The 27,005-nt window shown below is 43.4% G+C and overlaps 1 protein-coding gene across 8 annotated transcripts in view; it reads left to right on the top strand.

Moving 5' to 3' along the window:
* The window catches only part of tnrc6c1 (trinucleotide repeat containing adaptor 6C1), a 48,752-nt gene that overhangs the window by 13,835 nt on the left and 7,912 nt on the right, over positions 1-27,005 (top strand). For 2 of the 8 annotated variants that reach the window (XM_013276148.3, XM_013276147.3), the window contains exons 4-16: positions 7,602-7,958; positions 17,869-20,292; positions 21,778-21,972; positions 23,181-23,347; positions 23,462-23,539; positions 23,748-23,966; positions 24,136-24,282; positions 24,555-24,674; positions 24,845-24,928; positions 25,037-25,277; positions 25,360-25,512; positions 25,776-25,952; positions 26,164-26,313. In XM_013276148.3, coding sequence (XP_013131602.1) covers positions 7,602-7,958; positions 17,869-20,292; positions 21,778-21,972; positions 23,181-23,347; positions 23,462-23,539; positions 23,748-23,966; positions 24,136-24,282; positions 24,555-24,674; positions 24,845-24,928; positions 25,037-25,277; positions 25,360-25,512; positions 25,776-25,952; positions 26,164-26,313 — 4,512 coding nt within the window. Of the gene's footprint in view, positions 1-7,151; positions 7,173-7,601; positions 7,959-14,129; positions 14,285-17,868; positions 20,293-21,777; positions 21,973-23,180; positions 23,348-23,461; positions 23,540-23,747; positions 23,967-24,135; positions 24,283-24,554; positions 24,675-24,844; positions 24,929-25,036; positions 25,278-25,359; positions 25,513-25,775; positions 25,953-26,163; positions 26,329-27,005 lie in introns of those variants that run through there. The other 6 variants (XM_013276145.3, XM_013276144.3, XM_013276149.3 and 3 more) reach the window with 5 other exon arrangements.

Below are 27,005 nucleotides of genomic sequence, written 5' to 3'. Positions count from 1 at the left end.
CCAAGCGCCATAGTAACACTACACCACCTCCTGTCTGGTCTAGCACTGAGGCCCGCCCTGGGACCAGAGAAGGAAGAAGGAGAGAAAAAGGTGGGCTGTAAGGAACAGAGATGGAAGAAATTGTTGTGGTTTTTATTTGTGTGAAATGTAGGGAGGCGGCTGGTGCCTCTGGTTGATTTGGGAGAGTGCAGGAAAACAGTGTTTGAGAACACACAAAAACGGCCCGAGCTATGTGAAACTGTGAGAATGCACTCCAGTTTCCTGTTTGCCGGCACAGCTGAGGGGCCCCTTTGTAGGATATTTCTACTGGCTCATTTTTATGACACACACACACACACACACACACACACACTCTCACTCTCACTCTTACAGTCTCCTAATGTGACCTGCAAACACAAACAGCATATATATGCTCTGTGTCTGTGCAAATCCACTGTTACTTATATGGTTTATATCACAGCTACTACAGACTCCTTTGCTTCAGCATCCCTGAAAGTGTTGTGACATTTTTTAACTAAACGTATCACATTTACCTCCAGATACAATCATTTCACACCTGTTAGGTTCAGTTAAAACAATCTGGTTTGGTTCCCTGTTTGGATGTTTTGGGGTTGGAGTGAAAGCTGTCAATTGACCAAACACAATAAAAAATCTGGGCCGAGACTGCTTGAAAAGCTGGTCTGTCCACTTGTAAGCAAATTTTATGATTTTGAAAAATGAGAACCAAATGTGAGCATTTATGATGCCATAGTCCCCAATCAGCCACAATATCAAAAACATCACCACCAAACCAGCTGTGATCTGTTGGGTGGAGGTGTCTGACTCCTTCACATGGATCCTTGGGTCCTGATGGTTGCAGGGTGAGCCCTGCATGGATAAGGCTTCCTCGATTTTGATCTCAGGAGTTTAGAGGCTGAAATAGCACCTTGGAGTCTTCATTATGGTCCTCGAGCTTTCACTGAGTAGCTTTTTGTGGTGCTCCGGAGTACTCCGATCAGTTAGGGGTGCTTGCTGCACTCAGGGGGTGCAGTTGCCATGAGAATGTACTTGGTCCGCAGTATGTTTAGCTGTGAGGTAAATGACAAACTAACATAACTAGCATATCTTTTCAGAATGCATCTGTTGATTATGAACAAACAGAAATTATTTTTATGCAAATATGTGTGTGCGGTAAAGTATGTTTTATATTAGGTTTATATTACCATGTGTTTTGTAGTTTATTAAGAGGGATTAAAACGCTCGGTTACCCCGAGATTTATATCTGTCTCTCTCTATATCTATCGTTCTATTTTACAGAATTTAAAAGTCCTACTGTGTGATTGATTAATTTTGCCTAACCCCAGGAAACCAGCCTAAAACATACACGTGTAACATGTGTAGGATGTATTTACTGGCATGTATATATTTTTTTTCAACTAAAGATGCTCAAACAGCTTTAATGGTGTGGGGAAGCCATGAAGCATGGCAGCAACGCTGTGATGTGAGCATCACAGAGACCTTTGTCACAGTGTGTGCTGGGCAGCACTCATGGTGTCAGCGATGCACCCTATAAAGAAAAATAATAGATGAGTGTATTAGTAATAAGCATTGTGCACATCCACAATCAACAAGCTAACCCCTAGTTCATTTCTAGGGGTTAATGAGCTATTGTGTGCCTATCCATGCTGTGCATTCTTGTCCCTATCAGAGACGGGGGACAACATGCATGCACATCAAGGCACACATTTACATAGTGCAATAAAAGATAACATTATTACAAAGTAGTGTTGCGGCAGTAATTTCATAACAGATTAATTTGCCGTTTCACATTCGCTTAATTACGCCCAGCGCTTTGTGCTAGAGAGCCATAAATTGTGGTGCGATCAGGGGGGAATTTATACCACTGTGCCTGCTGTCGACGGCGTCACCGCCTCTTCTGCATGTCTTATCCCGAGGATTGCAGCTTAAATGCAGTATATTGGAGTATGCAGTATTGGTAGTGATAAACTGCACTTTAAGGAACAACACAAGTAACAGCTGTGTTCAGCTGCATTTACACCATAAATTGTGCATATGAGTCTGTTGTCATTGCATATTGTCACTTGAGCCATTATATTTATGACAACTGACAGATGGGCTTGGGTGTTGACGTTACGGTACAATTTAATTAGCACCACTCAGATGTGAAAGGGTCTTTTATAAAACGCTTGTGTGCTATATAATTCACGCGTGATCTTTTTTTCTCTCTCTCTCTTTTCTTGAAATATACCCACACACTGAGTTTAGCCGGTCAAAAAGTGGATGTGGAATTAAAGGCCGGGCTGGTTGGTTAGTGAGCTGCAGTCTGAAGGGAAGCTTTATTGGAGAAGTTGCAAAGGTCAAGTCTGTGGCAAACAAAAATGTCTAGAATGTGTTCGACAAATTAAGCATTTTCGGCCCCTGAATGTGGCGAAACAGATACTTGTAACATAAGTGCCAAGTGGCATTTCTTTGTTGCAGTTTCAGTTTGACGCTGTTATTTGAGACCGAACCATTTTTCGGGCTCAGCAGGGGTTGCCAGGTCAGGAGGACAGGACGTTCCACTGTCTTTCACACTTCGGTTCCTGTAAATCATAACACGCTGGAATCTGGGCTGCCTGCAGCTGCTGGCACAAAAGCTGTTTGTCTTCTGAGGGCCCCCCTTCTTTAACCTGTGGAGTTCTTCTGCAGGTGGAGAGTAGGTTTGGACAGAAACACTTAAGAGCTGGCAGTGAATGTCGATGCTGAGATTATATATTCAGATCCATAGTTACCATTTGATTAATGCTTTGACCTTCATAGCCTTGCGTTCTCTGCACTGTGCTCTCAGATATTAAATAATTTTTAAAAAATATTATTTATTTTTTTTTAACAGCATTTTTCTCCGTGTGGAATGTAATGCAGCAATGGGTTTCCCTCTTAACTACCGTGTCGTATTTATTCACTTCTAATTAAACCCTTTAATCTTCTCTCTTGTGAGGCTCGCTGCTCACATTTTAAAGCCCACAGGAAGAATGAGACGGAGAGCCTCAAAGACACGCCGCCATTCCTCGCTCACGATTCGCTCTTTCAGCGACTTTTTTCTAGAAGTAGGCAGCGTGTGTAATTCCTTCTATTTCAGTTCCGTTAAAGTGGTGTGCTGTGACATTTTGGAGCCAAAGGATGCAAAGGCATCATGCAGGATTTCACTCTTATTCAAGAAAGACCTGGCTGTTAGATTTAACACATGTAACATACTGGACAGTAAGCAAACGGCAATCCTGTTTACAGCAGCGAGATTTTCTTTAGCTAGTTCATAAAGCTCCATTCATGCCTTAACTTGAGGGATTAAAGGCTCAGTTATAGAAGGCTTGCATTTCAGTATGTACTCTGTCCAAGAGCAAGACGACCCACTTCAGTGAAGGAACAGAGCAGCAAGCATGATGCTATTATTATACATATAGGGGAGAAGAATGCTGATAGTATTAATATAAATGTGTAAATATTGTATAGGCTGCACAGTACTGTTTATATATTGAAGATTGGTTTGCGACTCAGGGGAATATCATTTGAAGACATTCATTCATCATGTATTGTTGTTAGAATTGTTTTAAAACAATTCTAACTTACCTTGTGATGAGTACTTACATTCACCAGTCTTCAGTTCTTCTGCACATTGCTATCCATGCACCTGCACAGAAGTATCCTTTGTCTTCAAGGTCACAGACATTTTTTTTCCTTCCACTCAGAGAGATTGCCAATGCTTTTCACTCTCTTGCTCTTCCACCTTCCTCCAACTCTTTTAATATATCCCCAGACAATCCTAACCAGCCAGCCCACAACCTCTAGGTCTTAAACAGCCAGGCAAGCATACTATCATAGTTTCCTAAGAAATTAAGACCCCTTTTAAAATAGAAAATGGGATGTCTTCCTCTGCATGAAGCACACACAGCCCCCAGGCCAAAGCTTGATGTGCATCTTTGATGAAGTGGGAATTCTCCTGTGCAGTGGCACAGCTGAGGACTCTGTTATTGCAAACAGGCTGTCAGCAGGAGTCGGTCTCGTCTCTTTTTACTCTATTTCACTGTTTCGCTGCTAAGTACTACCTGAGATACAAGCACTGTACGCCACACCTGCCAGAAACATTTATTAAGCCCTGCCTTAATCACTCTGAATTTTACTGCCAGCATAATTGAGAATAAAAGGATATTTTTATATTAAATCATCAGTTTATCAGGATAACTGAATTTCGCTCATGCAATCTGAAGAAACCAAAGCAGCGCCGACAAATAGTGATCCAGTTGTAAGCGGATTTGGACCCAAGTTGATTTCGGGCAGTGAGACTCGAGCTAACAGAGGAGTGCACGAGGGGGTGGAGACTTTCTTACACACACTGCACTCTTCATCACTTATCCTCGCTCCCTGCCTCCTTCCCTCCCTCCCGAACGCCGATTCTCTCATTCGCTCGCTCTCCCTCCCCTATTCCCTCCTTGTTTCTTCCCTCTGATTGGCTAAAAGAGCAGCCAGCTCTCCCCCCTCTACAGCTTCCAGAAGAATCTACGTCACATCATGGAGTCCCAACTGCGTAACGCTCATGTCCATAACTATGATTGCACATTGTGGCATAACCTACAAAAGTCTTCTGTTTTTTAAGAGGAAATCACCTCTTAAACGCAGCGGGTAGAATTGGGCAGGAATTATCGTGTCCATCTGCCACCTTTAATACAGTAATAATGACAAGAGGATAATGGTAGATCACTGGGAGTGAAGGAGAAAGGGAGAGGGGAGCACAGGAAGGTGGGGAGGGATAAAGAATGAAGAGGAAATGGAGCAGATGTAGAGAAATCTGATGAGAGGCGAGCTCCAGCACTAGAGCTTCCCCCACCCCCCCCATCCCGCCCTCCACCCGCAACATTGCTGAGCTACAGGGAGAGGGAGACACTCAGACAGATTTGGGTGAAACTGGATCATACTATGCGGCGCGCACACACACATGTATACAAACAAACTCGCACAGAAAAATGTTGCTGTTTGTGACGTGTGAGCCAGCATGTCTGTGGGTATTTACAAGGCTGAGTGTGCTTCCACGACACCATCTCGCCCTCTCCCCTGTGTGGGCCTCAGCATTACATAACTCTTTGTTTTTGTGTGTGATGCCGGACTAGCCACATGTGTGCAAGTTATTCACTGCTGCCTTGCACACACTCACTTTGTCAGCCAATCGCGAGGCCCCGCTCTTTATAATACAGTTCGGCCGCAGCACAAAGATTTTCTTTTTCTTCTGGTTGGTGGTTTTTACAAGACCCCCTTCCCCCGCAGCAAGAGCTCAAATGCCATTGTGGCTCAGTGCGCATTATGTCCAGTCAGCTGGTGTTTGGGGGTCTGCTCTTGTACAGTATGTGTAGCTCTTAAGCACTTTTTTTTGCATCCCGTTTGCATTCTAGTTTACCAGCTTATTTTATTATGTAATAAAATGTGCTGAGGAGATTATCCAGTGCGCTTTGTGTCTCATGATCCATCTCGTTCTGGAGCAGCTCCGTAACCCCAAGCTGACCAACATGTTTGATTTAGTGGTGGCTTCCGACCGCCTATTTCCAAATTCAGCGACTGTAAATTAGCATCCTGGGGGTGTTTTGGACTTCACGGCTCTGATGTTTGACAAGTGGAACTTGTCGGTTATAGCACCCGTGTTTTTTATAGCAACAAGTCTTATTTCAGTGTATATATTTTAGAGAGGTGTGATTATGTAGTGATGAACAAAGAAGGGATGCATCACCCATTATTAAGCTTTACATCTTCCCCTTTTTTTGGTCTTACTCGAAAAGCACTAAAACCTGCATGTGGCAAAAACACAGTTTTGGTCACTTTGGTCACTAATTTCTCCCTTTATAACATCTATAATGGGAATAAATATTTTAACTCATTGTTTTTGTTTTGTGAAAGCTTAAAGATGAGAGCAAATCGCCTCTGTGATTGACAGGCGTGACGATATCTGGAGCTGTAGTTGATTGTAGTCTTAGACCCTTTACCAGTAGTTCAAGTCACTTATTGACCATGTTTGTAGTGCTGGGGGTTTTTGCAGCATTTTAATCAAATGATCCCACCGGTAACACAACTCTCTATGAGATGCAACCCATCCAGTGAGTTTGTACTCCAGTTTTGTGAAATTCTGGTAACTTGTTAGTCTGTTGCTTCTCAGTAATGGGCAAGTATGCGTGTTGCATATGGATTAAGCTTGCTAGCTAATAACTTGTCCCTTCACCCTTCTGTCTCTAGGAAATCAAGATTGTGACAGAGTAAAACTAAATTGGAGGCTTCACAGTGGTTGCATTATTTTTTTTTAAATACATAGTAGATGCTCTCACCAACCTTGGTGGTATTTTTTTCCAATAAAACGTCTCAAGTGCACATTAGCCTGGTAGCTGCATGTAACAGTTGACACCAATATATGATGATGCATTTAGCTGCAGAGAGGCTAGATATTTTCCTCTGGGGAAGAGAGAGTGACTATTGGAGTTTAATTTTCTTTCAATCTTGCAATTTTCTTTTGTAACACACCAGTTTTATAGTGATGATGTACCAGTGTTTTGTTCACAACTTCTAATGTCCTTCAATTGGAAAAATAATAAATAAAAATGCATGAATAAATGTTATTGGAGGTTTTTTTTTTTTTTTTTTTTTTTATTGTGTGGAGTTCTGAGGCTTGGCTGCTCATGTGAAACCCTGCAGGGCTTCAACCATGAGAAATGGCTGGTCAGAGCAGAGAGAGCCTCGCACTCTGTTGCTAAGGGTAACTAAAGCTAGTTGGATAAGAGCACTTGGCTTCAGCAGCCGTGCAAGCAGTTAATAACTAACAGCTTTTGTAGAGCGCTGAGAGGTGATCATTTCAGGGGCCATAACCTGCCACAAACCATGAACAGCTTATGTTGATGGTGCTGAGCGCTCTTTACGGCACTGTCCTGATGGAGACAATAGCCCACAATAATGTAGCAGGCAGGTCTAAGTCCATTTTCTGGTACTTGACCTCTTCAACACATATAATCTGTGAACCGGCACCATGGCAGGCTGTGAGAGAGTTGGGTGTCTTGGCCATCTCTAAAGTCATCATTTTTTCTTTTATAGTGCCACCCCGAGGTTATTACAGTCCTGTGGTTCTCCAAAGAACAACCATCTGTTTGGACTGACCACTGCCTTGAGTAAATCTTGTGCATTTATAGATTTCTGCTCCTTTTGCCTTTCTGAATTTAACTTCATGGAAATCTTCCAAGAGTGTCCAGGCTTTGAAAAGAGTCAGTAAAGGAAATGCTTAACCACAGTAGCTTTACAGAAAACATTTAAAATGAATTATTGACAGTAATTTTTGGAGGAAGAGGGCAGTATCCAGCAGTTCCTTTTAGTTTTCTTTAAATGTGTTACTTTTTAAAATGTCAGATATCATTATAAGTGAAATAAAACAGTCTCTAGCAAGTGATTTTATTTATTTATTTATTTGGCATATGGACCAGTCCATTTGCAACTACATATAGTATTTTAGTACTAGTGTGTGCTCAACAGCTCTGCTTTACCCTCCCTCATCCCTGCATTTCTGTTTTCTTGTTGTTACCTATCCCCACCCACTTCTCCAGTGCCAGACTCTACCAAGCTCAACCCCAGCCCTCCTCTTCCCCCCGTCAACCCCAGTGCCATCCCATCTGTACCCCCAAGCAGTGGAAATGGGAAGCGCATCCCCTCCGGAGGTCAGCCGCAGACAGCACAGCAGTCCCAGACTCCGCTCCAGCAGCGCTACCCGCCCAGAGAGGTGCCCCCACGCTTTCGTCAGCAGGAGCACAAGCAGCTGTTAAAGCGGGGCCAGCCTCTTCCCTTGGGGACCCTGCCTCTCATCACCACGGGACGTCCCGCCACTAGTGAACCTGCAGCAGCAACAGTAGCCATACACTCCTCTCTTTCCTGCTCCTCTTCCACTGCAGCCAGCTTGCCCACAGGTCTGTTGGCAAGTCAATTTCTTTGTGCAAATTTGGAATAAGTGCATTTAATGTTTTCTAAAAAATGTCTTGTGATGTTTAGTTACATAAATAGATTTAGAGGTTATTTGGAATTACTTGTTTTACTGATGATATATTCAGCTTATCCATGATCTGAAATGAAATGGATATAAATTGAGAATGGGGAGTGAAATTCAGTGGAGTTACATATAGATGACGCCTGTGGGTAGATGCACTTGCTATAGTATTGTTTGACCTGCTTGTGCTGGGATAAAAATGATACGCTGCTTTTATAAGGTGTTGTAGGAGCAGAAATGCTTCTTCGTTTTAGCACGTTGCTAGGTGGTTGCCAGGGAACCTGATGGCATCATTACATGACATATATAATAAATGTTTTGTATATACAAATTAGATATTGTGAAGTAAAATTAGATGATGCTTTTTATAGTGGCATAAATGCTAAAAACAGGTAACTTTAGCCACACTGCTAGGTGGTTGCTTGGCAACGTGACAAGGTCATAATACCTGATATAGTTAAGAACCTTCAGGGACCTAAAATGTACCTGTGTGCCCCCCATCCTGGTCTTGTAAGAGGAGTAAATGGACAAGGAAACAAACACACATACAGATTGTGTATTATAGTAAGATGCTACACATTGTAATCAGGCTTCTGCATGGCCTACACTTTCTTGCTCTCACTGTTAGCTCCACTTAAGTTTAATCAAACAAGACAAGACAAAATAAAGTTGACGTTACTTAATAGAATTAGAAAGTGCAGGTACTCATTGCTGCAGGATGTAAACCCTTGGTTCAGTCTGTTCTCGAGGAAATTTGAGTTTATCCCATCAGTCACTGTCAAGTCTGCAGCTTTAGTTGCAACATGTAGAACACTACTCCAATAATATTAACTGGGGCTGGCTAAAGCTACTTAAAGACCCGTTAGTCAAAAGGTACAGCATGCCAGAACAACAACAGTGTCGGTTCTTCAAACGTCTCCACTAACATCTGTTTGACTTATCTCAGCTGTGCCAAAGAGTTCTGGCATTCTTAAAAAGCAATGGCTGTATCCTCTCCTGTTTTTGTAAGGCACTGTGCTTGTAATCATGCGGTGTACCTGCAAGGCAGTGCAAATGCACAGGTGCCGCTGGCTATTGTTTATTTTCATTCAGCCTGTCTGGGAATTAGGGATGTGGATGCAGGAATACTGGGGTAAAGGATGGCGAGTAAACACAGCTGGCTATCTTTGTGTGTCTGTGTACTCTCCTTCCTGTGGTTTTACGTTTGGCAGTAAATCAGGTTCTTATGTGTTTTTAAGTGGCGGCAGGGAACAGTTATTTCCTAAAAAGGTATTACCTGCTCTTTGGTGACACTTTGGGGGCACTGGGCACTTTTCAATGCCTGAGGAGCAGCACAAACTTTCTCATAACTGTGTCGTCTGCTGTTTGAGTGCAGCCTTATCACCATGGTGATAAGATGTTTATCCTGTCCACGTCTCTGTCTCCTCCTCCACCACCTCCTCCATTATCATCTTCCTCCTACTCTTTGTTGAGCTTTGCTGACCATCCCTTCAGTATTTCCTGCTTTTGTAGGCGGAGCAACACTGCACTAGCTAGCAAGCTAGCTGGCTGCCTCAGTGGGCCTGACCTGGCATAGATAGAAAGACCGAGTGAGAACGAATAAAAGAAAGAAGGAGAGAACTAGCATGGCAGACATCCAGTTCTGTGGGCTGAAGTGATTCATGGCTTACGGTAAAAGCTGCTGTTTCTCCCCGCCCCTCTCTGGCAGGCCGGTTCGGCTCTGCTTTTGCTCTCTCTGTGTCTTTAAACAGACTGATTACATTATGACAGACAGACAGACAGAAGGACCTCACAACACTAAAGGCAGCTCAGATGGACAGTTTTGGACAAGCTTGACTCTGCTCCATCTCCCCTTGTGATTCTTCATATGTCTCTTCAGTTAACTTCACAGCCGAGTTTCATTACCTGCCCTCATGAGGCCTTTTGACGAGCACTAAAGGTGATTCTGTGTGCACCCCTGTGTATACATGTGAATGTATGTAAACATAAACAGTCATAACTTGAATGTCCCTGCTCAACTTGACTCATAACAGTAAACAGCTGGTGTGTTTAATAGTCCAGGCTCAGGGCAAGAGTTAAGATTGTATGTCATAAAGATTATTAGCTATTCTGTCGATTAAACCGCTGTCTCTATCAGGGATATGTGAGGATATTACATAGGGAAATCCTGGCCTCTCTTTGACCTGACTTGTTTAGGCAAACTCTTATTACTGCAATGTTGAATGTGCTAAAATTTATATCTACCTCCTTTTGTATTTGTGTAATGCTCTGTGGGAAAAGCCTTTAAAACATGATCAAGTTTTTTATGTCCATAAACTGCATTAAGACAAAAATGGCATAACATTGCGGTATGAGCCGTCTTTGTCAAGTGAAAGGACAGTGCAGCTAATGTGCTAATGGCTTGTCTGGTGGAGCAGAGAGAGAGTGAGTACATGCTTGCTAGACTTGATGTGCTCTTTAAGTCTGCTGATGATGCTGTAAAAGAGCCTTGGGAATCCCCTCAAAGAGGACTGGGACATCTTGTGATGTGATTAAACATCAGCTCTCTGTTAACCACAAATGTTCAGTGCTCGCTCTCGCTGATTTTTTTTTTTTTTGTTAAATTTTCTTCTATCTTGTCTTTCTTGCACTGTGTCCCTGCTCCTCTGACTTTGTCTGCTGTGCTGGTCGTTCTTTTCCTCAACCTCTGCCACGCCAAAACACATGCTCACACATACTGTAAAGTATCTAAAGTATCCGTGATTAGTCAGGCTCCACATACTATATTATATGTATAACTGTGAGTCTTCCCATTTTTATCGCTCTCTCCCTGATGTTGCTTTTCTTTTTTTTTTCTTTCTTGCTTTGCAACAATTCATATCCCGAGGCCCTTTCATGTAGAGAAGGCATGACACCAAGCTATTTTAAGACTGGCATGTTGAAGAAAGACCTTGACCTGGTTTATCCTTTAGAGAGGGAGGAGAAAGAGGATACTGACAGCCAAACATGATGGCCAGATGTCTTTGCTGTGTACTTTTTAAAAGGCACAGATTGTCCTTCTGCCATTCTTTTTCCCTTGAGATAATGTTGAGATTATCGGCAAAGCAGCTGCAAAGAAAGCATCCATTAAATCAGGTTTTGCATATATATACGCACAGCTCCTGTCCTTATCTCACCTTTCTTTGTCAGAGAATTTAGCAAGCTATCTGTACCCCTTGGCTTATTTGCAGCACAGCAGTAACAACAATCTATTGAGGAGTGTTATGTTTGCCTTCAACAACTCTGCTGGTTATGCCTGTGGTTGATGACAGCTGGCATTGTGTCCTGTTCCACTTTTCCTTGTCAGGATATCCGGGTCACTGTTGCCATACAGTTTAACCCTGCCTCACCCCCAACTCTTAAATCTGTAACACTAAAACTTGCCATTATTGCAGAATATCCAAAACACAGCATGCATATGTACTAAAAAATGCTCACTGACTAAATAGCTTCGTCTTGCATCTTGTTGTGGTGTGGGTGTGCAAGAGGGCCGTTTTCTGCGTGCCATCAACTGGAATTGTAATGGTTATAACAAAAATGTGTCACATTAGTAGCTGCCAACCCTATTAATAGCGTTTTTGATTAACCATCATCACTAGCTGATATGTAATTTTTAAAAAATCATTACAGTTCCTATAACAATTTGTGCAAAACTGCAAACACATTTACACATTTTTCTGTCTCATGGGGGAAAAAAAACATCAAATCAGCTCATGTGAGCTGAGCTGAAAAGGCCTAAAAGGATTTGTAGAGCAAAGATGCTCCATAATATCAGTAATGAATTGTTGGATACAGCTTGCCACTGTTAACGTCAGTAAGTGGGTTGCATTGTAATAAAAATTAAACTAAGTAATTCAACTTCCCAACAGTTTCTACATCACAAATTTGCCCTCTTGTGTTATTTTTGTTGCTTTGTGCAGAAGTAGAACAGGAAATATCAAAGCAGGCAAAGAAAATTTTATGTAGTTGTCTTGTTTTGCAGTACTGAGACTTCAAAATAGTATAGCATGATGCAGAACAATTGTTTTCGCAATGTTTCTGCATCAAACCCATTCTATCAATGAGTTTGATCAAATGAACCCTATTTACCTTGCAGATGTGTCCGCTGATTTTGGTGCTGCTGCTGTTTTGCACCGATTACAATGCATCAAATCAAACACAGTGTGGCGTTTGAGATCATTATAGGCAGAGGTAACAGATTCCTGGGAGGTGCACGTTTGTGTGTTTATCAGAGAGCTCATTCATCTGGCTGGCAGCATGCATTGTCAGCTCTGTACCATCCAGTCTCTGTGCCCCTCAGGGACTTCATTAAGCCAGGATCAGTACAGCTGAGGCCCACATAGCCCTCCTAGATTATTTCCTCCTCCTATCTCTCAACATCCATCTTTGTCCTTCATTTTCTGACTTCTTTCTTTTATGTTTTCATTCCTCTGGATCCCTCCCTTGTTCTACCCTCATCTCCATTTCCTCCACAAGTACACCTTCTGAGAATACATTGGCCCTGAAAGTATTCGGGTTTCTATTACCAAACATCTGTCAAGTTCATAGGATTACTTTACAGAAAATAGAAGGCATAGTTGAGCAAATTGTGCATGCCGTACATTTCTTGGGAAGGTGAAAAGAGAAACGTTAAAGCATTGTTTGCACAAAGAAGGCCACTTCAGCAAGGAAACTGGAGCTTCCCTCGCCTCTAGTCGGGTGTGTTGTACAAATGTTGAAGTGAAGGACAGAGAACAGAAGGCGCACAGGCAGTCCAGTACCAGATCAGACCGCATCATTTTACAATCAAGAAAAATGGGCATTCAGCAAAATGACCCAAAGTGTGTTAACCGCTTTTTGAAAGAGAATTTTAAAGCAAACAGTCCTCCACCAGCTTTTGACCTGAATCCCACAGACCACCTAGCTTTCCAAGCTAAAGGATCACAAACTAAATACTTGAACATTTCAAATTTTAGTGATCCCACCACTGGATATCCGAATGCTTTAGCTTTCTTTTAAACTGTAGCTTTTGCTTTTACAGTTTGCTGCACGATGAAAAGTAATAGATACACAACGAAGTGTCCAAGTAGCTGTCAGGAAGCTGTTTGTTTTTTCCTCTACTTACCCAGTAGATGCGGCATCTGTACTTTGTAAGTTAACACACAAAGCGAGCGAGTGGCCATGACCTCACCGTGCATTAAGACCTCACAGCTGAGAGGCACAGGGGGCTGAACCTCAGCCATAAAGGGACTCTGTTCTCCACTAAACATTGACTTATTGTCTTGTTGTGTGGGTGCTGGAATCATTTGTAAACAATAGCAGCCTTGATCTAGGGAGCTGCTGCTCCCTGCTCTTCCTATCCTCTTCCCTCTCTGCCTTCTATCTCATGGGTATCTTCCTCTGTTGTCTCTGTGTGCGTCACTCCAGCACCATTTTTTGAACCAGACTAAATCACACAAAAATTAGCAGATCCCTTCAAGCTTACTTATTTCATGTGTCCAGAAACCATCTCCCCAAAGTGACAGCTCTGTTTTTGATTACTGCATTTGCGACTTGCAGCCATAAATTTAGACAAAAATAGACATTTGTCGTCCTGTGCATTCTCATCCTGTGTCTGTTCATGTGTGAGGAAAATTGCCATTCCAGCTCTGAAGGGCTTCTCTCGCTCGCTTTCGCCTGCTGCCACTATTCAAGAGGCTTTCCGTCGTGGGCGGCAGCACTAATTGCAGATGGAGCTAAATGTTTAGTGACAGTTTTGAAAGGTTGAAAGATGTGAGGGCATGGGCGGGAGAGAAGAGCCCCGCTTTTGTTTTGTTTTACATCATGGCTTGTGAGTGAATAATAAAAGTCTCCCCTCTGTTTCTCTCACTCTCATCCCCTCCCCCTCCCCGCCGAGTCGGCCGTGTCTCGGTGCTTTTCCAGAGAGGGAGAATATCCTCCATCAGGATAGGAATAGAGCGCAATATAAATAAAGCCGGAGAGAAGCAATAGATAGGAGAGGAGAGACCCAGTCAGAGCAGGGTTAGTGGGAGGGGCTGAGCAAGAGGGGGGAGGAAGGAAGGGAGGTAGAGGGGGTGGGGTGGGGGGGGGGGTTGTCTCATGCCGTGCAAGAGCTGTGCAACTTCTTGGCAGCATTTCAGATATGAGCCTCAGAAGCTTGGCGAGCCGAGCAGACATATTGAGACAAGGATGGTCGCTGCGTTGCACACAACCTAGCTCTTTACAGGATGGTCGGGAGGCACCTCTCCACAGGTATTTCATTACTGTGTTGCACACTCTTCTACTTTCTTCTTGCTCTCTGTTTTTCCTCCCATCCCTGTGTTGTTTTGGCTGATTGCGTTTGCGCACTTTTAAATATTAAAGCGACAGTACACTGTCGAGCATGCAGTGTCGCGTTATGATGTTTTGTGTGTGTTATTGTGAGGAAGGCATGGGTGCTGTTGAAGCAGCAGCACTGGTTATACAGACAGGAGATCAGTCTTTTTGGCTCTAGTTCAGGACTGAGAAAATGGCGGTCCTGCACTTTTCAGTCGAGTGACGCTACAGAACGACGGCGCTGTGTGTGTGTCAGAAACGCGTTGCCCTCTTTTTCTTTCTTTTTTTCTCCCCCTTGCTCTCTTCTGCACCCTCTCTCCCTTGTCTGTAGTTGCAAGCATTAAAGTAAGCTTGAAAACATCTTGGTGCACACATCCTATCACTTCCCTCCTGTTGTTGTGACAGTCGGTGTATTTGCATACAAACTATGCACGCATGTGAGGGCGCATGTAAACAACAGAGGCTTCAGTTTGAGATGTAGCAGAAATGAGCCAGTGAGGTGGCGCAAGGTTGATGATTGGAGGAGAGGAGTTTACTGTTTCAGTGCTGGAAATCGCAGCCAGATTGCTTGATTCATTCTACTCGCTCTAGGAGAAATAAGATGAAGCATTTTTGCATGCAGTTGTATGGGTAGATGGAGGTTTTCTGAGGTGTAGAGGTCGTAAGTAAAAGATGTTGTCATTGATTGCATTCTGAAACATGGTTCCCAAGTACGGGATTCCTTTCTTGACTTTTTGGTATAAGGATGCTCCAATCCAGCTTTTTCCAGTTCCTATTCTATACCATTACAATGGCTTTGGGTAACTGCCAATACTGAGTACAGGCCCTGTGACAGCGTTGAGCTGTAATCCACAGTCTGAGGGAGAGAATCATGTAAGATAACATCACTCAGCCTAATTGTTGCTTTATGAACTTTGTAAATGAATTGAAAACTGTAATAAATCTACTTCATTTATTTGCACTAGGGTTATTTAAGTTGAGTGTGAGGATCACTACTGTTTACTGTTTTCCTTTACAATCATGCTAGCTTTTAATATAGCCCCGCTCACAACAGGAATGTGTTGAGTCACACACTTGTATCTCAGCTGGAGTAGAGCTCAAAAGAAACAGGAAATCTGAAATAATTGAGTTGACTTGTGTTACCATGAGTGAAAAGAAGGCTTTAAAACAGGTGTTAAACCAAACACAAGAGTGATTGAGACGCTGATGGGGAAGCATTTTTGTTTATTTAGCACCTTTGAATATAAATGTCACAACAAAATGAACATTAAAAAACAAAAACTTGGCCAAAAGCATGTTTAAATTAAAATGGACTCTGGAGTTAATGGGGAGCCAGTGCAGCTGAATTGATAGCTCCCTCATATTGTGTTATGCTGCCTTCCAGTTGTAGGATTTTTCCACTCAGAAAGTTGGAGAAGCCCCGCCAACCCGTCTTCATAATCCAAGATGGTGGCAGCGCACGTCAACAGTTGTAAAACTTGTAATCTGTGCTATAACTGTTGTGTATTTGTGACTCGCTAAGCGAGCTGTACACAGAAAAACGACCAAGAAGGTATTGTGTGTTATTGCTGGCGATGGATGAATGGCTTGACCTTGCTAAAGACCAAAATAAATCCTGCTATTTCTTGCTTTTACTACTGCTACCACAGCAGTGGCGTCACTCCCAGCTTCGACTTCAGAGGTAAAATGAGCGCAGCATTAATTCAGCCTGTGCACTGTGTGCTGACAACTGTTGTAGTAAACAGAGAGGACCCAATAATAAAGGAATATCACATATCAGATCTGTGCGTCACTAGTTGGAAAGGTGCAGTATCTATCTGTTATGACTTCTGTTTGCAGTGTGTGTTTAAATTATTTCAGCAAAATTATTTTACATGCAAATGTTTTCAATTTGATTTATTTTTAACCTTGTTTGTTATCAATAACCTCAGAAACTGAAAACTTTATTATTGATGCTTGAGCTGTATACATCCACAGTAAAATAAAGAGCGAAGGCAGCTCTCAAGTAATTAAGGCTGTGTATTATTTAACTGAAGATATTACAAAGATAAATACATCTCAGTGCATTTGAAATGCGTGCAGAATCTGGTTTGTTATTGATTTGCTGAAATGGGTCAGTCATTCACTAAAAAAGACATTCCCTAGATGGCAGCATATGTTGCTCTAAAGCCTGTGCACATATATCTGTCAGGATTAATGGTGCACAGGTGGAAATTTGCCATGTCCACTAAAGCACCTCTGCATCACGGTTGCTGACTTTTGAATTGTGTGTTGATTGCAAGCTGGAATGTTGCTTTCCTCTTCCGTCTGGAGCATTCCACTTCAATTATTTCCCCCAGAAATTGCAGATTTTGATTGGTCAGACCACAGAACATTTTTCCACTTCTCCTCAGTCCATCTTAAATTACCTGAGGCCCAGAGAATGAGGCAGTTTTGTTTTTTAAATGGTAGCGTAGTTTTAACTTGCATTCATGAATGCAGTGATAATGTTGATAAGTATTCCTGAGCCTGAATCTTTTTATTACGTACAATACATGATGATGGTGGTGATGATGCTAATGATGATGATGATGATAATAATAATAATAATAATATAATAATAATAATAATAATAATAATAATAGCATTATTATTATTATAATGCTATCATCATTATTATTATTATTATTATTATTATTATTATTAGCATTAGCATTAGTATTATTATTAGCATTATTAGCATTAGTATTATTAGCATTAGTATTTTATGTAGAGCAGGGGTTTTTTTGTTTTTTTTGTTAATGCTAAAATATAAAATACTTCCTCTTGTAGTCTGTGTGAAGCGCGGTGAACTTCTTCCCATCAGCCTCTCTGGAAAACCTTTTTATCTAATCATGTTACCAATTAGCTTAAAAGGTTCCGAGACAGTATTCTAGCTTTGTGCTACGTTTCCAATCTTTCTGTTGTTCCTTTCTTTAAATACTCATAACTGGCATACATTAAAAAAATATTTCTGTATTAGCCTTTTTCATATTATCTTTTTCAGTCATTTTCAATTAGAAAATCACCCCCATTTTTTTAAGAATTGCACTAAACTAATTGAACATTTGAGGGAAAGACGAGAAAGAAAAAATATAAAATCGTGTTTTACTACTCTTTAAACATACTGAATGCACGGTACCTTATTTTGATACATGACATAGTTGAAAATGTTTGTTCCTATAGAAATGTGTAGTATTCGAATAAAGTACATAATTTTTTATTCATTTACTAATTAAACCCCCCCACCCCCCGGTTATCATATTAGTAATTTTCCTCTTTTTTAATTTATTTATTTTTATGTGGGTGGTATGTATTTTCATTAATAAAGCATGGTGAAGACACATTGCATGTTGCCATGGTATTTCAACCTTACTAAGCAAATGTGGGTGTGATGACGTATGCAACTTAGTCTCTCTGCTCTCATCCTGTTGCTCCTGCTTATGGCTCATGATTTTTTTTTTGTGTGTGTGTGTGTGTCTACTTTCCTTTCTTTCACACAGAACTGCCCCCACAGAGTGGCCAGGGAGCCCAGTATGATAATCCCCTCTGGGGGCACCTGCCAGCCAACAGAAGTGCTACGAGTGCTGCATCTTCCACCAATCTCAGTGGCTGGGATCAACTAATTATCGACCAGAAGGACACAGAGGCTTGGCCTTCTATTACACTCAGCCAGAGCCAGGTCCCTCCAGGAGGATGCCCTTTGGACACTGACTCTGGTCACCTGACCAGCAGCAGCAGAAGCAGTAGTAGTACTAGCAGTAGTTGTAGTACAGTGAGTATGGCCACGGGAGCAAATAGCCAAACAGGCCACTTCCCTGCCAACCACCTCAGCAGCAAAGCCAACAGTGGGCCCAGCCCTGCCAATCATACTGGAACCAGCATGCTCTCTGGCCAGGTTGCAACCAGTCGCAGCTGGGGCCCTGGGGCTGTATCTTCCCATTGCCCCCCTCAGTCCTCAATGGGGAGTGAAACGAAGAGTGACAGCCCAGGAGGAGGAGGAGGCAGTACTAGGGGCTGGGGTCCTCCATCATCCTCCACCACCAACTTTAACTTGAACTTAAACCCTAATGCCAACCCGTCTGCCTGGCCCATGTTGGGGCATGACGGAAGTGGCACAGGGGGAGGCAGCTCAGGGGGAGCCAACACCATTTCACCTCCTCACTCTACACCCAACCTCTGCAATCCACCTGGCCCCCCACCAGCCCAGACCAGCACCTGTACCGGAGCCAACACTAACAGCAACTCCTCGGGGATTGGCAATGCCTGGGTTACCATGATGGCTTCTGATGCAGAGCCACACCCCTCCCCGTCCACGAATGTGTCTTTCAGTTCAGAACCTCAGAACCTTAAAACTGATGGACCAAATCACACTAATAAGCAGGAACCCCCCAGCCCCATCCGCAGTTTGCCTGGCTGGGGAAGTGCACCTGTAGGCTTGGGTTCCATGACCCAGCCACCGCCGGGAGGCTCACAGGTCAATGGTGAAGATGGTAATTCAGTATGGGGTAACAGTGGCAACTCAAAGGCAATTTCATCTAAGGAGGCACCTGGCTGGAGCCATGAAGGAGATGGAACAGGGAACTCTGGAGGCTGGGGTGAACACCCTGAAGAGACCCAGGGAGGATGGGATACACCCAGCTCTCCCGCACAGGACTCTCAGTCCATCTCATGGAGCAGGGCTGTAAGCACAGCTGGGGCTAGTGAAGGAAGCAGTGACAGCATGGAAGGCAATCCTCAGCGAAAAGACCGGTCATCCAGAGAAAAATCAGCTCCTTTGATGCCTGCCCAGGATCTGGACCCCAGGGTGCTGTGCAACAGTGGCTGGGGACAGACCCCCGTTCGCCAGCACACTTCCTGGGACATGGACGATACCAAACATAAGAGTGATGTAGGCACTGGATCATGGGGCTCTGGCTCAACCACTCCAGCCGATGCCCAGGGGCCCTCCAACACTAGCACAGGCCCTAGCCAGATGACTGACTCTGGGAGCAAAAATGATGCACCTGGTTCTCAGGGCACTTCTGGTTGGGGTGGAAACATAGCAGCTACCAACCAGCCAAGCTCTGGTTGGGGAGAGCCACCGAGCAACATCAAGCCCCCAGGTGGCCCTGGTGGTTGGGGAAACCCTCCACCAGGAGGTCCAAGCACCAGTATACCCAAAAATGGTGGTCAGTCCTGGGGAGAAAAGCCAAGTGGGTGGGACGATTCTCACATCAAGTCAGGATCCCAGAACTGGGGAGAACAGCCCAAAGCATCTCACACTTGGGCTAGCAGTGGAGTGAGCAATAACACAGCAGAGTGGGGGGACTCAGAAGAGAGTAAAAAGAGTCCCACTAATGCTTGGGAAGGAGAACCACGAGGCTGGGGAATGTCTTCTCAAGGACCTGGAGGTAATGGTGGCTGGGGAGAGTCACTTCCTCAGCGACCCAGTGGTCCCTCTCAAGGCTGGGGGGGCAAGCCTCAAGATGGGCTTAGTGGTAACAATGGAGGAGGGAGCATGGGGTCCTGGGGGGGATCGGGCTCAGTGAAACAAGGTCCAGGTTGGGGTGGAAATAAGCAGGAATCCTCAACTGAGCCTACAGGCTGGGAAGAGCCCTCCCCTCCTTCCATCCGACGCAAGATGGAGATCGATGATGGGACCTCTGCTTGGGGCGATCCCGGTACCTACAACAAGGCAGTCAATCTGTGGGACAGGAACAATTCAGGATCGTCCCAGGCTAAAGTTACTACTGGAGGCAATAATCCCCCCAGCACCAACAACAACCATCCCCACCCTCTCAATCACCCTTACCACGGGCCACCTGCACCTTTACAGAACCACAGCCAAAACAGCCAGAACTCAGGCCCCACCAGCGGGCCTTTGGATCCTACTGTGCAACACCAGCCTGGAGCATCTCACAACAGAGGTCCCCTGATGGCTCAAGGTAAGGTGATATAAACTATATATTATGCAGACTGTAACATGACTTGCTCAGATTTCCCTGTTTATGAATGCTAACGATGTATAGTTAATATACACCGTCAGCATTCAAATTTTGATTTCAATGAGTTAAATGTAGCTAATGGTAAACTATAATGCCCGCCTGGGTTTCCTGGTTTCTTCATCCTTGTTGACTGTTCAAAGCAAAAGGTGTTAAAAAGCTTGTTTGGTGGTTGGCTTTGTCCGCTACTAAGCTCCAAGCTGTTGATCCACTTAAAGGTAAAATCTTAACCTAGTTTACTGTCTTTGGATTTGCCTCTAATCAACTATCTAAATCAGGTAGGCAGTGCCAGGCCTGTCCCTCAGTGACGCCCTCACATTTCACAACTCTCGGCTCGACTATGGGGGCAACCCTGGCAACCTCACATGGCAGAGGAAACATAAGAATGCTGTTTACAAAGGGCCTCGTGAAAATATTGATTCACCACAAACTGTTTGAGACGGATAGGAAGTGTGTGATTATATAGGAGCCACCATCTGTCAGTAGTTGAAGGGAGGAGGAGGAGCAAGACACTGTGCACTGGGCAGAAGCCTCCGGCTGGCCCTCATTTGACTTTTCATGTTGAACCCTTTGGATCAATCCTGACAGCAGGCTGTTCACTGGCTGTTTAATATAGAGTTTTAGTGACTTACGATGGATAGAAACAAACTCTTCAGATCATTTTATCTTGTTTAGATCAGTGCAGCTCTTACCCAGTGACACAAGAGGGTTGAGTGTTAACTATAATTTTGAAGCAGCCTTTGGGACTTGACCTTTCCCTGGGGAGAGAGCTAAACTGAGCCTGGCGCTGCTGCAGGCCTAGAGACAGCACTCTGTCTTTCTTGCCAAAAGGGACGGGACCATGCCAAATCTTAAATGGGCATCTCCTCCCTCCATCAACCTTCCTGCTAAGCCAAACCCAGGTTTCTGCCTCTCTGCATGGCTGGCATTTCACACTTCAAAGCAGAAGGCTAAATCAGTTTAGTGGTGTTAACCGGACTCAGTTATATTTAAGCCTCAGGTTATTAGGGATCAAATACTAAAATGTTTGGTTTTTCGATGTATGTATGGACATTGAATATGGTCAAGACACAATCATACACCATTGTTAGATTTCCATCCCATTTTCTGTGTCTTAGGCATCTACCATGCATATTTAAACTAAGCTAGCAAAGTAAACCAGGCCGTGCTGTATGCCACAAAGAGCCCTCATTGTTGTTCTGTATGAAGGGCAAGAAATAATGATTTGGTCCCTTAACTGTCATTTAAACACACAATTTTGCAAACAGAAGTCAGTGTAATGAACAAATGGCGTATCGTAACGCCAAAATCTTTGTAGTTTAGTTTGACACTATGTGGCCACAATATTGAAAAAACGCCACATGATCTGATCTGATTGGTTTCTGAGTAGTGAAGTAATATTACTGATTGTCTTTGTGTGTCCTCCAGGTTGGGGAGAGATATCCAGCTCCCACACAAAATCGGAGAGCTCCTGGGGGGAACCTGCATCTTCCCCGGTCAGCGTGGATAATGGGACGTCCGCCTGGGGCAAACCCAGCGGGAACTGTGGGGGCTGGGGCGAAAGCAATCCGGAGAGCTATGGCAGGGGCAACCCGACAATGACACCTGCATCTTGTAAACCTGGTAAATGGCTCAGTCTCATCCAAGTGTGGATAGCTTTGGGATACAATCATACTGTATGTGGTGCTATACTGCTTTAAAACAGAAGTTTAAAAATTCTCTCCCAGTGAGTCAAGTCAAGGACATCAATATGGCACAAGGGAAGCAAGAGTACTTGGGGTTTGCACATAAATCTACACTGACCCCTAGTGGCTATATTATGTTTTTTATGCAGTCTCTATGTGAAATATAAAACCTTCAAATTTACTAGATGGAAAACACCATACAAACAAGTTTTTAACTAAGCATTAGAAACATTACCAGCTTAAGAGACTCATGCATATTACCCAACCATCCCCAGTGCTTTTGAGCCAGGTTGTCTAGCGTGGTTCAAACATCTTACCCATATAGTTGAGATTAACTTGGACCAGGGAATAATAGGTTATAAACCGAATAATTAAATCTTCTGATATTTTTAAGTATTACAGATTTGGAAGACAACGTACGTTGTATTCATAATTTACCTCTACTGTTGCTCTTATTCATACTGCTTATTTTAATAATTAACTTCTTGTTATTTATAAAGACAATAAGAATAACAATAGAATTAATAGTAGCTTTGTGCTCGTGGTAACATTAACTTACATTCAGGTTCTTAATGTTAACTTTTTTTTTTTTTACCACCAAAAAGCCCCGTTCAGCTGACTAATGGTTACGTTTAGTGATTCATCTATGTTAATTAAATTAAGGCAAATTACTCTTTTACTAAATGTTTTGACATATTGCTCATGTTTCCGTCTTGGCATATTTATATTTTAAAAAAACAAAAAAAAAAAACTTGTTGCATGTGTGGCTTTGAGTGTTGTGAGCAGTTACTCTTCAGAAATGAAACCACACTTTCGAGGGTGTATGAACAAGTCTGTTTGTGTATTTAATGCACAGTGCAGCCGTGGTTGTAAGAGACAGCTGCCCTCACACTCAGTCTCTAAAAGAGAGATAGTGGGTATTAAAAACAGAACAGAACTCGGCTTTAATCGATTTAATTTTTTAATACTTTGCCCCAGTCAATGTTCTAATACTGGGTTTCAGTATCCATCCTATTGATATGTGAGATATTGTAGTACTTTGAGCATGTTATTTTAAATAATAACAAACATCACAAATATGCCACATAAGGTAGCTGTTTTGCCCTTATTATTTGTTGTTATGTGTTTTTGTGTGGTTCTTCCCAGCTCCCAAACCTATGCAAGATGGATGGGGAGGTGGAGGTGAAGACCTGAGCCTGTCAGGTGGTCAATGGGATGCAGAGGAGGTAGACATGTGGAATAGCACTGCCTCCCAGGAGAGCAACTCTTCCTGTAACTCTTGGAGCAATGCAAATAAAAAGGCCCCACCAAAGGTGTGCAGCACAAATGCTTGGATAAAGAACACTTCCTTATGCTTTTATTTGACATCATAAGAAATCAGTTAATTGCATTGACATGCCAATCATTTTTGATCACATCTCCCACAGGGGAAGATCCCAGGGAAGCAGGATGAGGTCTGGATCATGAATCGTCTCATCAAGCAGCTGACTGACATGGGCTTCCCTGTGAGTGCTTAGTCTTTTCTTTAAATATAAATATCTAAAAAAACAAAAAACAAAAAACATTCAATAGCCATTTTATAAACTTATGATTAAAAGACTAGTAATTAATAATAATAATAATAATAAAGCTAATCATGAAATGCTTATAACAGCATAATTTTGATTTTTACTGATCCGTACATTTTGGGATTCATCTTTGTTCTGTTTTCAGAGGGATCCAGCAGAGGAGGCTTTGAAGAGCAACAACATGAACCTGGATCAGGCCATGAGTGCCCTGCTGGAAAAGAAGACGGAGCTTGACAAGCGTGGGATGGGGATAGCTGGCCACGACTACAACAACGGGCTCATCAACAAGCCCATGAGCTGCCCTCGGCCTCCGCTTCTTTCCAAAGACCCCTCAGCAGATCCCCGCTTGCCCTTCATGGATAAGGTGAGTCACTCCATTGTTAATCCATATTTAAATACGCTGTGCATGTACAGTATTAAATTCCCAGCTGATGACAGCAGAGTGTCTGATTGTTTCCTGGGATTTCTGCATGTTGGCCACTTCAGTAGAGTAAATGCTAAAGAAAATGATCGACATGTCCTCTTTTTGGCAGGTGCAGAGTGGAATGTTTGGCGGTGGTGGAGCAGCACAAGTCCGGGCCATGCCGCAGCCGCAGCCGCCTCCTCAGCCACCAGTGCCGCCTCTCAGCTCCTCTCAGCCTAGTCTACGTGCTCAAGTGCCTCAGTTTCTCTCCCCTCAGGTACACTCATACACACAAACACAGAAATATTAACTTATTTAATACTTTCTGTCTAAATATTAGGAGAGGACGGGTTTGTATGTATACAGCGGTGAATACTTCAGACTTGTATCATAACCTTTAAAACCAGCCATGTGAGATTCTTACATTTATTATTTCAGTTCAAATGTCTCTGAGTTTAACACGAGAAAGGTGCAGATTATACATGAGGCAAATTCTTGGTTTTACGGTTTCATTTTGTTAAGTTGTTGCCTATTTATTTTCTACCACAGGTTCAAGCACAGCTCTTACAGTTTGCAGCAAAAAACATTGGTCTGAATCCTGCACTTTTAACCTCACCAATAAACCCTCAACATATGACCCTTCTAAATCAACTTTACCAGCTGCAACTGGTGAGTCTCATTTAGCTTTATCTGCTTTCAGTTTTGTTGGATACATCTGAGCATTTTAAATTCATCTTTGACCTCATACGTAATTAAAAAGGACATGTAGCCATATTGTTTAATCTACATTTTTTGTACATGGCATTGAGAAACTTTAAATCCTGCTCATGCCCGCACAGGCGTACCAGCGTTTACAAATTCAGCAGCAGATGTTGCAGGCGCAGCGCAATGTTTCTGGCCCCATTCGACAACAAGAGCAGCAAGTAAGTTCACTTTTTAATTCTCCTACTGGATCTGTAAAAAAAAAAAAAAAAAAAAAACCCTGTAAAATCTGCACATTGAATATCCACCATGTTTATTTTTTTTCCTAGGTTGCACGTACAATCAATAACATGCAGCAGCAGATCCAACAGCACCAGCGTCAGCTGGCCCAGGCCCTGCTGATGAAGCAGCAGCAACAGCAACCGCCCCCTTCCCACTCAGGCCTGCATCCTGGTGGAGCCAAATCCTCCCTGGATTCATTTCCAGGTCATCCCCAGGCTCCAGGCCTCCCTGACCTGCAGACCAAAGAGCCGCAGTCATCTCCTAACACCTACAGCCCCTACTCTCTCTGTGAGTAGTACCAGCATTGCTCTTTGAATGTGGAACAGTAGTCCTTGCAGGATTGTGAAGTAACATCTCCCTATGTCCCCAGCTGGACTGAATGTAAACTGCATGGAGGTGGGAAGTCTGTCAATGAAGGAACCCCCCCAACCCCAATCGCGCCTGTCACAGTGGACGCACCCAAACTCCATTGAAAGCCTCTCTGGAAACTCTTCTCCATTGGAGCCCAACCTGGGCAAGCATGGTGAGAAAGGAAACGGGGCTCGCTGTCATGATTATTTCACCTAATAACCTTTTGACACCAGAGACGAGTGTTCAATGTGTAAAATGCAGATCTGAAATGTGGGCTGGAAACAATATGTCTACGAGACCCAACGCCAGCTTGAAAATCCCTTTGTATTTGAGCGTGTTTAAAATACTGTTTAAGCAGTTTCTGCTGGTTATTTAAAACCTGTTAATGTATTTGGGTTTTATATGTAAAACCTTGTTTCATTGTGCTTTTCTTAGGTGCCAACCTGGGCCCTCCTGGAAAGCCCACTCAGCTGGATGAATCTTACAGCCCCTACAGCCTGATATCCAGCTCAGAGTCTCCTTCCAGCCCTCTGGTGCCTCCAGACAGCTGGGGACAAAGCAAAGGCAGCAGTGACAAGATGGCCAATGGGACCAATATCAACTGGCCACCAGGTGAGCAGCGCTCATGTTCTCAGTTTGTCAGCTTTAAGTTTATGTTGGTTGCCAAAACCTGCTTTGTCATATCTTCAGGACAGGATCTTGAATTCATGTGCAGAAAATGAGCATAATAGAAAAACCTTTACCTGTGAAAGAGGCCAGTTATAAGTTTCTTTGGTGTCCCGTAAGTAAGAAAATCATGAGCACGTGTTTCTTTTACTTTCAGAGTTTTGTCCTGGTGTACCCTGGAAGGGCCTCCAGAATATCGACCCTGAAACTGACCCCAACGTGACCCCCGGCAGCGTCCCCAGCGGACCCACCATCAACACAAATATCCAAGATGTCAACCGCTACCTGCTCCGGGACAGGAGCGGAGGTGAGAACAGGAGAAGTGAGTGAAGACCGGACCACGTCGCCTCCAAATCAAGATGCTCAGTTTGAGTGTTTTGGTTCTGATGTTTAAAGTCAAATAAGTAAAAGGATGATTTGGAGATGATTTCAAAACAGAAAGGTGTTTGAATAAGCCGTGATCCGGTGTATTTCTGCCACCTGAGAGCCTGCTTCTTTTTCTTTCGTTCTTCATTTTCCTACTTTAACTGCTGCTGTAATCATTGTCATATTCTATATTCTTCTCTTCTTAAAGAACTTTACTGTCATCATTTGTTGTGTGTTTTTCTTTATGCCATTTTCTCTCTGCTGCGTTTTCCTTATTTGCTTTGTATCTATTTGTTTGTGTTGCTGGCATCGGCTTAGGCTCCTCTCCCACCTCATCTCAGAACGAGGCTCTGCCTCCCTCCACTGATTGGCCAGTCAGTGGCTACACTAGCTCGTTCAGTCTTTCGTCCCCGGAGATGGAGGATGCAGGTACATGGTTTATCCACAACCACCCACCCCCCCTCGCCACGCTGCAGTGGCTAATTTCACTGCAAGTCAGCATTTTCCTCTCCTTCCTGTTACTTTAACACCCAGAGCTTCAGCCATTCACTGGAGAGACGTGTCTTCTTTTCCATACGAGTCACTGCTCCTGATTAAACGTGACCTTCATTTGAGCTCTATCCCTGTCAGTTT

The sequence above is a fragment of the Oreochromis niloticus genome, linkage group LG4 (assembly GCF_001858045.2).
Source record: "Oreochromis niloticus isolate F11D_XX linkage group LG4, O_niloticus_UMD_NMBU, whole genome shotgun sequence".
In the NCBI taxonomy this organism is placed as follows: domain Eukaryota; kingdom Metazoa; phylum Chordata; class Actinopteri; order Cichliformes; family Cichlidae; genus Oreochromis; species Oreochromis niloticus.
Note: the sequence above shows the minus strand (reverse complement) of the source record. Positions and strands in the feature narration are given on the sequence as shown.